A 15,122-nucleotide genomic window follows, 5' to 3' on the forward strand; every position below is an offset into this window, starting at 1 on the left:
AAAATCTACTTATAAACAGGCATTGACACTGGAGAGCCATCAAAGTTCTAAAGAACAAATTGACAAATCTAGATGGGTGCAAGGTATATCATTATACGCTTCTCCATGTAGACAAGACCAATCAGCTGAAAATCACCAGTGTCAAGCATGTATCCATAGAAGCAACTGCCATCCTTTATTTAGATCTATCAAACGACTGTTTAAAACTTCAACCTCAAAACTAAAAGGACAGACAGCAAATCTCAGGATGGCATGCTTTTTTTTATAATCTTTTTGTGTTTGTGATCATTCAACAATAGGTGCGTCAAACAGTTCAACATAATGCCCTCAAACACGAAAAGAGTACAAGTCCCTCCAGACTTCGGAGGTTACCCAACATTGCAGATGGCAACACATCACATGACATCTAATTCAAGAAATTGTAATAAAATCAATTGAAACTACGATCATTGCTCTAAAAGAAAAGTTGAAACAAATGAAAAACAAAATGATATACAACAACAATGCTGGCATCCAACCAACAATTATGTGTGATATTGTGATGAATGAGCGAAACCCCATAACTGCAAAAGCAAATGGAGAAACTCAGAGAACTCTCATGCAGCAACTATATACTGAAAAATTAGTACCCAATAAAGCTTTACATATCATTGTGAAATTTATTAAAACATGCAGCATATTACAACATTTCTAGGCAGCAACAAGCATTAAATGGGCATAGCTTGTCTATAGATTGCAGGTAGCAGTAAATGATCCATAATGTCGTGGTGTGAGGCCACTCTTCTTACTCTAATAAATCAGAGACTTAATCTGGTGCAATTTCATTAAAATGTTAGATAAAGGAAATAGTTGATGTTGGATTTGGGCATTTTGCTGTTTTTCCACGAGATAAATTAAGATGAGGATTTAAAGTACATCATATATCTGGAATTTACTAGTCTTGATACAAAGATCATTCTAATAATTTAAGACCGACATCAAGAGTTTATTTAGCTTTACTTTCTCTGGCATTAATGTTTGAATTCAATTCATGGATCACAATAAGCAAAGGGTACTACAGAAAAATTAAGATGCATCAACTGATCCTGAATGTGCATTCTTATGCGACAAGTTGATTATGCAACTGGTTCAATACATGGCTGGCTATTATATATTATACCTCTTATCCCATACCAGGAAAAGAAAGAGACAATATCTATGAAGAACTTAATAAGAATGTTAGAGCAGAACATGAGAGTTCTTAGTTTGTCGAGCCAGAGATCGAACATTTCTATATTGGAGTTCCCAGAAGAATCACTATAGGGAGAATAAAGGTCTAGATTCTCCATATAATATTCGAGCAATGAAACTAAAAGTTCTCCAGCAAATCAGACATCACGCATATGGTTTTCTGATAGCAAAAAAATTTAAGTTAACCAATATTAAGATTTTATATCAGAAATCATTGCAAGTTTGCCTGGAGGAGAGCTATGGACTTATCATTCTATTAGGCCTCAACTTTATGCCCTTGAGTTTATTTTATCAGGCTAGAACCTATGGTAGGGCTCTGGAGTCTCAAGGACCGGCCCCACATGAAAAGCCTTCTAGTCATTTTCCACCTAAAAGGTCGAGAACTTGGCAATGTGATATTATGGGGACACATGGCTGCGTGCCTGCACCATTTCTTTCTCAATGTCAGTCGTATCCTTCCAAATCTTCTTTCTTTTATTCTTTACATTTGCTGTGGCTTTGGCAAATTTTCCACCCTTTTATTGTCTTGGCATTAAACCACTAATAATGATTGCATGCCATTGTTACCAGACTATAGCCACAAAATGGTGCCTTTTAAGTATTGATGGGGGTGCTCTGCCCAAAGATGCAACTAAAAGATTTCAGGCTTGCCCTCTGTTACTAAAATCGAGGTCTAGTTTCAAGCTTGAACTATATTGAAAAATTTGGGCCCTACCATTGCCCATCCTGATCGGACAACCTAAGGCTCGGCACCAAAATTCAAACCGTTGGATATAATCTATTATCTATAAAGTGCTCACTATCAAAAAATTATGTGATTTGGAAATCCTTAATCCCTAGCCTATGCATCCTATAAACAAAAGACATGCATTATTTCATATTATTTAAACCATCCATTTTTAATCACCGGATGCATGAACTAGGGATCTTCAAACTTATTATTTTTGACAAAAAGTTAGAGAGTACATCACAAAAAGTGCCCCCCACCCCCCCCGCCCCGCCCCGCCCCGCCCCAATCTGATCAAGACTGGCCTTATTAGAGTTGTTGTGTGGACACTCATGTATATGCATCTACATATATATTGGATTGGCTTCACTCAAGTGGATCTCTACTCATATTTGGCCAAGTCTAGATTTCATGATGGATCCCCTACATCGATGATCCAAGCGACTGGATGTGATCAACTACCTCTAAACTACTTGCACATTAAAAAATCATATGAATTGGAAACCCCTAACCTTTGCATCAAATAGTCAAGAAAATTAAATGTCGTTTCATGTTTATTTAAACCATATCTAATTTTTTGACCACCGTATAGACTAGGGATCTCTAAATTACATGATTTTTGATGTCTAAATCAATGATTATTGTGCTAGTACCAGGTCTAGACCAGTTGCCTAGTGGCATAGTTCAGCACACCCCCTTGCTGTTCCATGTCGGGTCCATATTGATACAACAAAGAGGGTGGAGGAAAGGGAGAACGAAGGGAGGAAAAGAGAGATAAAGGGAAAGGAAGGGAGAGGTAGCAAGGGGGGAGAGAGAAAGAGGTCAGCGGAGGGCCACAGAGACATGCAAAGGGGTGGAGGGGGGCCGCATTACAATGTTCTCTTTTACCTATTCCAATCTACCTTCCTTTCTTCTTCTTCTTCCTCTGCTTCAATCTTCTTTTATCTTACATTCCCTAAAGTTCCTCTCTTATTTTTCTTGCTTTAATTCCTTCTACCGTCTCACCAAAGAATCTGCAGTATCTAGTATTATGAACCAAAACAGTACAGAAAATAAACTTTGTGTTTATGCAAATGCAAGTTATAGAATGAATGTGTTTAGAAAATGATGTGGCTATACAGATGACAGTTAGCATCTGCAATCATCATTAACATATCAATTGGAAAGATGATACCATCCAAACTATCAGGGTGCACCATACCAATGTTACTTTACAAGAATGATAAAAGTCCCCTCTCCCACCCCCAAAAAAGCAGACCTGATATTACCTCAACATTCTTTAATTCAAATTCTGCACTATGAGCCAAACATGAGTTCCCAAATGTTTCACTCGGGCCGCTTGTTCCATGTAATCTTTTAACAAGAAAGAAAAAGTTAGGAGAGAATAATTTACATGTTGCAGTTATTAGTAGTCATATCCATTTAAAAAAAAATGCAAGGTCGTACAAGTCTGCATTACTTGAGGGAGGCAGAAGTCATTAGAATTTCAAATTCAAGAAATATTGCATTATTGACAGAAAAAGAAAATAATTTACTTACAAATCTTCATCAAGGCATAATGCAAAGCTTCCACCCCCACCAAACGCCAATAGATCATTCAAGCACAAGTAATAGTATCGATTTGAACCTATGCAGTATCCCAATATTAGAGAGGGAGGAGGGAAAAGATAATCAAGAAGACATTTGGCATGCTTGCGTAACATTAACTGATATAGACACACTGATGGCCAAAATATTTTTCATCTGACGTCACTCTTGCACCATATAGATTCTGACTATACAAATCTCTGAATTTCTTTTGCATAGTCAAATCATCACAATTACCACAAAAGGCATACACAGGCACACAGTAAAGATGTACCTGCTATGAAATAACATGAATCTAATAAGCCACAAAAAAGTAAATAGATGTGTATGAAACAGGCTTCTAGCAGAATATGCAGAGTAAATGTGCTCACATTATCTTTCCTTTTTATCTTCTCTTCAGATATAGCAACTTTAGCAAAGAGAACCACCAAACTGTACTCATCTATCTGGGGTAAGTTTCACCATTTATGATCTGATCTATTCATACTTCCGTAGACTTCAAAGATCCAAAGTTCGATATTGAGTTTCAAATTAGATAGATCTTAAGGCAAGACCACTGCCATTGAAACTATTTTCTCGATTTTGAGTGGTAATGACATGTTAATTCGGCAATGTGACCCAATCTCCTCTTAACAGGTCTTTTCACCATTTTCAGGAGGAAAGGAGAAAAAAGCACTCACCACTCTACCTAAACCCCTACTGAGAATTGTTGTAAGGATCCCTAAATACAATTTGCTCATGATACTGGTACATATAACTGGCTTATGGTTCATTCATAAATTTTTATATGCAAACTCTGGATCAATTATTGCTGAAGTTTTGACATATTATACAACAGCTAATGCCATCAGTTTGTTTAGACTGATTTCGTCACAACCCTAAGGCCAACCATTTTCCCTGCTCATAGATAACTCTTTATTTACCTCATCACCAGACATCAGAAAATGTGTTACACCATCAGTTCAAATTTAATTTTCCATAAACCCCCAGAAGCTTCTTCATAGTTAACAAGTACTTGTGGAGATTAAGGACGAGCATAAATATGACATTCCATAAACTTGGATTCATGAGTGCAAGAAAATTATGATTATAGGGCTTGCAGATCTCACTATTGTCAATCTTCTTATGAGATAATCACATAAGATTTTATGATGTTCATGAATATGAGAACATTGCATGCTAATACAATCTGACTGTTGAACATTCAGTTGATATAAAAAGATATGAATTTCTAACCATTAGCAAATCACAAATAGTTGATACTAATACCATCCTGACTCTTGAAAGAGATTGAGTTGAGGTATAAGAGCGTCCAGTGAAAGAAATACCACTTTTACCACATAGCTTCTGGCAAAACTGAACTTAAGAAATACCACTTTTACCACATAGCTTCTGGCAAAACTGAACTTAAAAAGCCTCTTTCAGAAGCTCTCGTTTCCAAATATTATCAGAACATGATAACAGATATTTCTTGTTAAAATTAGATCATAATGCCACCATCCAACCCTTCCGCAAAACTTCCACTTTGACGAGTTTGAGAAAGACATTCTCAATTAACTTATAAATGCATAGAAGTTGAAATGCAGCAATGGAGAAAAGGAAATTTTTTTTTGACAGTATGATGATTACCAGTTGCTCTAAAGAGCCTTGGCTCACCGTATATGGTAGTGAACACAAAAGTTTGGATTGTTCCCTGTCCAAAAACAATATGATGAGTGTAAACTTCAAGACACTGGAAAAGCAACATAAGCAAACAAAGGATCATAATAAGATCAGATTGCAGTGTGAAAGATTTAGGGACTTTCCTGGTATTTTCTTTTAGATGTAGGCCTTAAAGGGCTATCCAGCAGACCACCAAATATAGCACCTTGCATATCTCCTACAATCTAGAAAGCATGAACACATCTCAAAATAATTATTTAACAACATACGCATTTACATGTATGTGCATGCATGCATGCCCAGTGGTATCACAAAACCAATAGCCTTTAAGCAGAGAAACAAAGAACATATCAAACTTAAAAGCAATAACCAGAAAAATTTGTCTCCAAACACAAGAATATACTCACTAGTAAACATGAACCTGGGAGAGTAACACTCCTATGGATAAGTGTGCGAAGTGATATCCCATGTTTCCACGTACTGCCCTTCATTGGCAGAGAGCAACAATAAATCAGGGAAAAAGGGACAAAAACCTTAAGTAGCTTATGTCAATAATCTATTGACAGCACACTACCTATACAACAAAATCCATTGGCACCCTTTCACAATATTAGGGAGAGATGACTGAAAAAACTCAAACAAATCTGCAGATATAAATGCAGACTTTTCCGAAAGATATGAAAGATATTCTTCAGAATCACGTGAAGCTGTTGCTTTTATAATTCCATTAGAGCTGTCCATATTCCTCTCAGATACATGCTCCAGAATTTCTTTAAAAATCTCAACTGTTTCATCGGTTTCGCCTTCAGTTCTGCAGTCTTCGCTACAATCCAATGGTCTATTTTTCCATGTGAAACCGCTGGACTTCCATCTTGATGGCAATGAGAGAGATGGTAACAATCTTCTACCATGTTGATGATCAGGTGAATTTGGCTTGTCCACATCAACACCGGAACTTGTATGGAGAAGAGATGAAATGCACGAAGAGAAAGTAGATTTCTTGGAATGAGTAGATTCCTCTGAAGAAAAGTACCCTGCCTGCATGATGTGAAATGTTTATGCTGTATGATTGAATGAGAAACTAGAAAATAAAGATACTAAAATATGCAAATGTGATCATTAGTGGGCCCTGCTTTGTTCTAGAATCTGAATTTTTGTTAAGCAAGTAACAATCAAACTTCAAGAATAGAGTGTTATAACCCATGCTATAAAAGATAAGTTATATAAATCAAATAAATTCTTACCAGGAATGTATTGGACATTCCTAGAAAACAGATAAGATAGATCCATCGTTAAATGCTCAGCACCTCATCATGTTAAGATAGGGTAATTGGACTAGTAAATAAAATGTTAAACTAGAAAAATGCATGTTTTTGAAGAGACTCTTTTGCATCCTCTTTTAAAATTAACTCACCAACTCAATCTTGGGATATGGAAGTGGATATTTTTGCAACATGCATCAACTCAATCTTGGGATATGGAAATGGATAATTCTGCATCATGCAGTCATTTTACTCATTAATTAATTACTTCATTGCTTGATCAGGAAAGAGGTTCAGCTGAAGTGTGTTATGCAACCAAAAAGTGGATTAAAGCATATATGACATGATTGATACCCATCAATCCATCATAGTTAGGTTTTGAATGCATGAAAAAATTCAATTCACATCTTCAGAAGAACCGTCAAATTTTCAACATTGATGAGGAGATCAAGATACAAGTTATCAACAAAAGTATCACAAGAATTCTGCAAATCCTTCTCATCATCTGGTCTCATCAATAATTAAAAGATTATTTTCTCTAAATGCCCTTGTTAACTAGCAAGTCATGCAGATCTCATGTAGAAAGAAATGATTGAGATATCCAAAATATGATGGGCATGGAAAGCCAGGAAATGTACTTGTTAAAGAAATCAAAAGGGTGAAAACATAAGACGATCAAGTCCTAATCCAAGAATCATCATTCAAGTTAAAGCTAACAATATTGTTCTCAATAACATTTTCAAAATAGAAGCATTGTATCATTAATCAAGACAAAGCAGATAACAGTGCTATGATGAAACTTTTTTTCACAACAGTTTCTTCTAAGGGATTCATGCAATAGCCAGGGATAGATTTTTCATATTTCACTGATCCACATATATGCTATTGGCTGAACCTTCTTTTAAATCCCAATTACTTAATGAAAATTTTAAACCACTATGGTTATTTCATTTGCCGCAGAATATCCCGTACAAAAAACAAATAGCAAACTAAAAGCTTAAGGAACACTTTTTTGCATATAGATGTCTGAATACATATTGAGGTTTGTTTATATAGTTAAATGAAACCCATAAGTCAAAACATAAATAAAATTATTCCTGATCTAAGTGTCTGAAGAACTAAAACCTATTGCTGATCTGGCTATCGAAAAACTAAAAATTAAAACAGAACAAATAGAAAAAGGGAAATGTTAATGTTGAGCTGATTCCCTAGTTATCACTCATTTTGTTTCATGTTCTTATGGGTTAACTAAGCACATTTAAATGGTACTGTTTCAGACATCAACTACCGTTCAAAATTTGCTTCCCAAAATTTCCTGAAATCACTCCATCTCAATTACCAGCCCTAGTTTTTATTGCACTCTTTTTTGTGTCTTCATATGAGTGGTTAAGATTCATTTTAGTGAAGCATAATTGTAGAATTAAAGTTGTCACTGTTAGGATATAAAACTATGAGTAATTTATAGTGGAATATATAGGTTGTCATGGAAAATCTGGGTTAACCTATATGTCATTTAAGACAAAAGGCACATCCTTCTTAGTTAACACCATGAAGGAATCTTTAAACAGACCCACAGAAAAGTTTAGCTATGACTAACTTAAGATAAACCTAATTTAAACCTTAAGCTAATACTAATGCAATAGCCACCACTGCAAAGTTTTCCTTGATTATCGACAAGTTAAAATCCCCAAGAATTCACAAAAATCTTCATAATCCTTAACTCCCAATTCCAACCTTTCAGTTGACTTACTGGCTCCCTTTTCTTTCATAAAACAATCGGATTTGCTGCTTCTCACTTCTGAATAACATGGCCTTTGGAACTTCCCTGTTGTTGAAATTTCCCCATGCTAAGTCCTTAATCTGGCATTGGGACTTCAAATGTTTAAGCAGAAAGGCTTGCTTCTCTCGTCCTTTTGTAAAAATCTTTGTGACTATGATATGCCTGCCAAGCTCGCATGATCAAAGATCAAACTATAATGACGAGAAAATAAATCACAAGCCCTGACGTAAAGGCATCAAATCGATCATTTTTGATATTTTAAAAGCCTATAGCATGATATGTACTCGTAAAACAAGATAGACAGCATCCACCGATTCTATCAAGAAACTCAAGACAAACGCAGAGCCCTACCGATGGCATCCGTCCAACAGCGTATGATCATGGAAAAAAAAAATATATAATTAACTACAATTCCAAGAATCAAGATTAAAAAGAAAGAACGAATGCCCCTCCAAAATTCATCTGATCACACACAAGCTTTAATCCAGAATACGTCAATCAACAGAAACACATTACCTTTTCTTGATGTCAACTTGAAGTCACTACGATTAGAGAAATCGAAGGCAAGAAAAGGCAGTGCACCATCAGATTCCGCGACCCATCACGCAAGAAGAGGTGAAACATTTCGCAAGAACCGGAAGCAAGAGGAAAAGGATCGAGCAGGAGGCATTACCTGAGACTCATGGTCAGCGATGGGGGAAAAACCGGCGGCCGGAGGGGAAAGAGAGGACGGTGAGTCGGCAAGAAGACGGGAGAGCTTGTCCGCCACCTTGTCCCTCCATGAGAGCATGTTTCTAGCGGCGACGTAGAGATATCGGAACCCTAGCCCTGGTCTTAGAAACCCTAGATCTCGTGAAGCGTACGGAGGGGGCGAGGCCTCTGTCTCTCTCTCACACTCGCTGGCCCGCTCGCTGCGCTTCGGTTGGGAGTTTGCACCGACGGACGGTGTTTTTATGGTGCTTCAAAGCGCGGAGGGGAGCATCGGACATAGCGGCAGAAGGTGGGAGTCGTGCGTGAAATATCAAACGGATGGATGTGATTGGCTGACCTCCAAGACGTCATCCCGTTTCTTTTATATATATATCAACAAAATAAAAATTTTGTTTGTGCAAAACTCACCGTCCATTATTTGGATAAACAAAAATTAATTTAGAGACTCAGACTATATGGGCAAATAAAATTTAATTTCATATACATAAAATTTGACCAAATAATTAGAGAAGGCAGATGATTAATATTGCATTCTCCCATTTATAATAAATAATTAATAATAAAAAATATATCTTTTTATTTTTTTAAAAAATAATTAAAATTATGTCCTCACATTCTAAATAAATGATTAATATGAAGCGGGATGTTCTCTATTTAAATTCTTCTCCTATTCCATATTGAACCAAACATTCAACGCTCGTAAAAAAAACAAAATCAATTTTTATTATTAAAAATAAATCATTAATGCCGAGAGACATATCCGCTACTAAAATTCCTCTTACATGCCACATTGAATCAAATTTTCAATGCCTATCAAAAAAAAATATAAAGTTAGTTTTTATCGTTGTCAACACTTTCAAACATGTGAAATATATAGAAAATACACTACCTCACATAATAGTTTTTACTCATGAAGTTAAATTTCAGCTAAAATGATAACAATATAATTTTTAGTTCATATAAAGTACATTCAAAATAATTTCAATATCTGATCTATTTTTGTTAAGTTTCTAAATTATATTATGTACTTCTATATTATAATAAATTTTTGATATGGTAAACTATAATATATTTATTATAATCCATTAGTAAAATATCATGATAATTCTTATTTAGTATAATATTTTGATATGATAACGTGTATATGGTAATTAATAATATATTATACTATTCATCATATATCAATTATATTTAGATAATTAGGTAAAATTTGGTACCATATTATATAAATATAAAAAATCCAAAAACTATTGTACTAATGGTAATAGAATATAAATATATCGATAGATATAGTAAAAATTATAGTCATACTATATTATCCAATCATTTATTTATTATTGTTGTTATAAATGTATAATTTTTTAAAAAATATTCAAAACACCTAAAATTCTATTTGCCTATAATTATTTATTGTAGACATTATCTCTATGAGATGATTCATCTAATAAAAAGTATAATATTATTGGAGAATAGCTAAAGTATATATTACAAGTTTAAAACCATAAAATAGATGTAATAAGGCAAAGTCAGAAGATAGAAATCGATAATGCACCAAATCAATTATAGAATGGTATAGTAACTAAAAACAAAATGAAATCAAAGGAATAGCTCATGGAGCTAAAAGAAAATTAAATATAAGATGGTGAACAAATAAGTCAAAAAGTGGATTAATTTGGATGATACTTTGTAATTTTAAATATAAAGCACTATACAAATCAAACAACATATTCCAATAAAAAATATTTTTAGTCTTCAATAAAGAGTGAAAAAAAATGGAAACAAGAATTTGAAAATAAAAACAATTCATATACATACAATTTGAAATGGAAAATCATTAATTTTAATCAAGCAAAATTATGGAGAAATAAATATCTATTTAGCAAAAAAATCATCCAAATTAGTGTAAATTATAATAAATATTAAGAAAATACTTGAAGACCAAAATCCAAAAGAAAAATATCATGAGAAGTAAATATCTGTTTAGCAAAAAATTCATCCAAATTAGTATAAATTATAGTAAACCTTAAGAAAATACTTGAAGATGAAAATACCAGCGAAAATATAATGCCTCAGAAGTAAAAATCAAATTTATTGGAATTAGGCTAATTAATTTTTTCTTTGAAAATATGTAAAATGCATATGAAATAATGCCATTTTCTGGCATGTTTTTATTGAATATATCAAAAATAAATATATCTGACATCAAGTATGTTATTATTATATACTACAAAATTAGTAAAAAAAAAGGGAAAAAAAATATAAGTTAGTATATGTAATTACGCGAGGATTAGATATATCGATAGCCATGGGAGCGGGCTGACTTACAATAACCCTTGGTGGACCATGTTTCCTCCATGCACCGCCTGCCGAACGGCCAGGTGAGAATTTGCGTGTCCGTTGATCTCCAATCTCGGCCATTGGATTTGACCAAGCATTCCTGTAATTCACCCAGATTCAAAGGGCAAAAGAGGAGGGCGAGAGTATATAAGATGTGGTGCTGGAATCACCTCTTAGGGTTTCGGTGAGTGCGCGCTCGTGTTTCTTGCCCGCCGCCAAGCCGACCTCAGAAGGGGCGACCGGGGAGAACACCGTTCCGGAATGGTAATTCTCTCTCGGTTCTCCGCTAACCCTAGTTCTGAACGTTGCCTTATCTTTTCTTGTATGGTTTGATGGCAGGGGAAGGGCACGGGGAGCTTTGGGAAGAGGAGGAACAAGACCCACACGCTCTGCGTCAGGTGCGGCCGCAGGAGTTTCCACCTCCAGAAGAGCCGTTGCGCCTCCTGCGGATACCCCGCCGCTCGAATCCGCAAGTGTAAGTGCTCTCGCCGATCCGATCTTGATCGCTTTTTTTTTTTTTTTTTTGGGCGTCTTTTTAAAAATTTTCCATGGATTCAAATAAATTGTTTTAATCAGAAATTCATTTAAGAAGATGGATTTGAGGGATTCTCTTTGCTGGAAAATAAATGAAATTTATCACGTAATTCTTTTTTTTTTTATAGTGCTAGTTTTTGATAAATTTCTGTAAGTCGTTATGCGTTGCTTGGAACATTGATGTGCTTTGCCTGTTTGCGCTTACTTGAATTTTTTTTAAAAATATTTTTGGTATTGTTATAAAAATCGAGTGCCGTTTCTCTGTAATTTGCCCAGTAAATCGAATACTTTATTAGAAGAACAGGTATATGTGCGTACATCGCTTTAGATGTTCATTTTTTTTCTTCCGATAAGGGGTCCTATCATTTGAAATGAAAACTGTTTTTTTCATTTTTTTTTAAATTTTACTTTATTCCATGTGGACATGTCTAAGGAAAAAGATAAATGAGGAAGCAGTTAATCATTTATTGATGATCTGTTTTGGTGCAGTATTGTTGATCACTAAAGTGGTAACTCGTACTACAAATTATGCAAAAAAATAGTGCAACAAACTACTCTGTTGAGTGATGAATGATCAATATTAAATTGGAAGTTAACATGTTAGTGGAGTCTTGGAATGCTTATGAAGGATGCTGCTGCTGGGATTCCTGGGGTTAAGGAAATCCTTTGCAGTGTCGATTGGAGAGAAGGTGGTAAGGAAGATGGAGGGGTGTGATGCAGGAATTGGAAAGAGGGGAGTACCAGATATAGATTGGAATGGGATGACAATCGTTGATAAGGGCTGCATTTTCACTCCAAGGCAGGGCTAATAGCTGCATCTCAACCTATGACCATCTTGGATGTAAGTTGAGATGCAGCACCACAGCATAAATTTGCACCTAAATTGGTCTAGTCATGGCTCAAGTAAAGACAACTGTATAGCATTGGTTGCTGAGCTGCAGTATGTGAATATCTAAAGTTTCTGTAGCTCTGATAATCAGCACCAAGAGCAAACTTGCACATCTGATAATCAGCAACCAAGAGCCAACTTGCGTATCTTTTGTATATGCATACATGATGCATGTTTTTTTCTTGTGATGTGTATATGTATGTATATATTTGTATTACATGTGTGAGATGGACGGCCATTTTTTTTTTTTTTTTTCAATGGTTTAAAGTTTAAAGTATGTATTCAAGGTACTGATTCCACATTATGACAATAACGGCTGAATGTTTTAACCCTTGAATTGTCAGTTAATTAGAATTTATTAATAAAATTAGGATTCATGGATATCTAACTAGAAACCTTAAACTCTAGGCTATACAGTTAAATCTTCATTTATAATTGAATATTCACCTTTTTCCCGTCACATGGACTGAAGTTCGAGGCAGAAGTGTCCATGGATTTGTTTATGTCATTATTGCCATTTCATGGATGAGAACAGGTTTTTCCTTCTCCTGATAAACATTGATGGAGGTGAAATTAGTTTTTTTTTTTCTTCAAACACAAAATGAATTAGCAATGGGTTATGTGAAATAAGTTAACAGCTAGCGTGTTCATGCATTTTGCAAACCATTTTAATTGTCCAAGATTGTTGAATATGCCTTAAACTGCTAAATATCAAAGTGTTAGTCAAGTACTATCGTCATGAAATATTTGCTTATAGTATTTGGCTTCAGTTTTTTTCTGTGCTCTTCACTTGTTAGGTTGTTGTATTATAAAATATATAGAAATTTCAGTATTGAGTAGCTAATTATGATAGAAGGTCTGAATATCAGCCTATTTTCTTTTTAATTTTTAAGTGAGCAAACAACATCTTAATTTTATGCAACTGCTATTATATTTTTCTGTCTCATGATATATTCTAGGCTACCTTTGGTCCATTATACGATGACTTATCCTTTGGCCCAAGCACATTACCCCCAGCAATTTTTTGGCAGTTTGCTCATGCATACTTCTAATTTTGTTGTTTTCCATGATTTTCATAAGTTTGTCAATCAAGGATTTCTTATATAATTTTCATGCTAAATGCATGTGTGACATGTTCTCATCAAGTGATGTCTAGTTGCTTCATGTTATGTTCTTCCTCATCCTGATTGATAGGACAACCTGGCACCTAACTTTACTATGACGTGATTTTAATCAGCAACATATATCTGTTATCATTGGAACAGATAATTGGAGCGTGAAGGCCATAAGGAGAAAGACAACAGGCACGGGAAGGATGAGGTATCTTCGTCATCTGCCTCGAAGGTTCAAGAGCAATTTCAGAGAAGGTATTACTCCTTTATAGGTGCTGCAAAAGATACAATCAGATCATAGAGTTGATTTTGAGCAGCATATATGCGGTCCATTTAGCCTTCGCATATATGGTTGTATAACAAAGGGCCCATGTTTATTTATCTTTTGTATTTACCTGTGAATTTCTTTTGCCCACTTGCTGCTTCAGGGCATTGTTCAATTCTTTTGTGATTTCCTCATATTGCTGTTGTTTGTGTGATCACTGGCTATGTTCGTGCAGAAACTTTAGTATCAACTTTTGAACGTTTTGGTTTCATTTTTTCCTAATCATATTTTTATTAATCATCTGGGTTGTTATCTTTCAGGAACTCAAGCAACTCCAAGGAAGAAGACTGCAGCAGGGCAGCTCTTTAAGCTTGCTTCCATTTGGATCACAGGCACCAAGAAGCATTTTAAGCAGTTCCATTTTTTACCTTTGTTTTTTTGAATCTGGTCAATTTAGGTTGCAGCAAATTTCTACTATTGAAAATTGAAGGATATAATTTTTCACATGCTTAATTTTGTCAAGACCATTTGGTTATCCGAAGGAACCATCCACTTCTTGCCACTTGCTAACTTTTGAGTCAATTAAATGGAGCTTGAGGGGCTATGTCTTCTGCTTGGTCGGATTTTTATCCACTATTTTCTATCATTGAGTTTCTAGTTTGCTGCTTGATGTTTCTTTTGTTCATATCTGTTGGTTGCCAGGGAGGCTCTGGCTGACAAGCGCAATGGTGCTGGTTCGAGTATGGGCCCATCCATGTGGGCTAAAAACAAGATTAAAGGTCTGCTTTTAGTTTACCCTGTGTATGATAGGTTGCCGGGACCATAACTAGTAATGACCTGCCTTTTTTATGCCTTTAAACTATTTGTTTCAGTAAAATAGAAGATTTAGTTGCTGCCTTGAATGGGCTTGCCGCATTCATTTGCTATCTTTTGACGATATGAACTTTCTTGTTTGTCTTCTTCAGTCATTTTTGGTCATGTAGACTTCCATCTTTTGCATTTCTTATGCTTGAAGTTAAACTTGTT

General features: G+C 35.1%; 2 protein-coding genes across 4 annotated transcripts; one reads left to right on the forward strand and one right to left on the reverse strand.

Moving 5' to 3' along the window:
- Positions 1–407: 407 nt before the first annotated feature.
- LOC105044182 (oxidation resistance protein 1) lies at positions 408–9,286 on the reverse strand. Of its 3 annotated transcripts, none has more exons than XM_073255380.1 (8): positions 8,922–9,286; positions 5,781–6,244; positions 5,614–5,686; positions 5,349–5,430; positions 5,201–5,236; positions 3,497–3,584; positions 3,226–3,310; positions 408–563 (listed from the first exon to the last, which is right to left on the reverse strand). In XM_073255380.1, exons 1-8 carry the CDS (start codon positions 9,036–9,038, stop codon positions 525–527), a joined length of 984 nt encoding a protein of 327 aa, XP_073111481.1. In that variant the 5' UTR covers positions 9,039–9,286; the 3' UTR covers positions 408–524. The 3 variants fall into 3 exon arrangements, with proteins under 3 accessions (XP_073111481.1, XP_073111479.1, XP_073111480.1); XM_073255378.1 differs by having other exon boundaries at positions 5,174–5,236; XM_073255379.1 differs by lacking the exon at positions 3,226–3,310 and having other exon boundaries at positions 5,174–5,236.
- A 2,157-nt stretch (positions 9,287–11,443) lies between these two features.
- Positions 11,444–14,700, forward strand: LOC105044181 (large ribosomal subunit protein eL37z). Its single transcript, XM_010921992.2, has 4 exons — positions 11,444–11,560; positions 11,636–11,771; positions 13,985–14,086; positions 14,417–14,700. Exons 1-4 carry the CDS (start codon positions 11,558–11,560, stop codon positions 14,536–14,538), a joined length of 363 nt encoding a protein of 120 aa, XP_010920294.2. The 5' UTR covers positions 11,444–11,557; the 3' UTR covers positions 14,539–14,700.
- The last annotated feature ends 422 nt before the right edge of the window (positions 14,701–15,122 follow it).

This window comes from Elaeis guineensis, chromosome 4, assembly GCF_000442705.2.
Source record: "Elaeis guineensis isolate ETL-2024a chromosome 4, EG11, whole genome shotgun sequence".
Lineage (NCBI taxonomy): Eukaryota > Viridiplantae > Streptophyta > Magnoliopsida > Arecales > Arecaceae > Elaeis > Elaeis guineensis.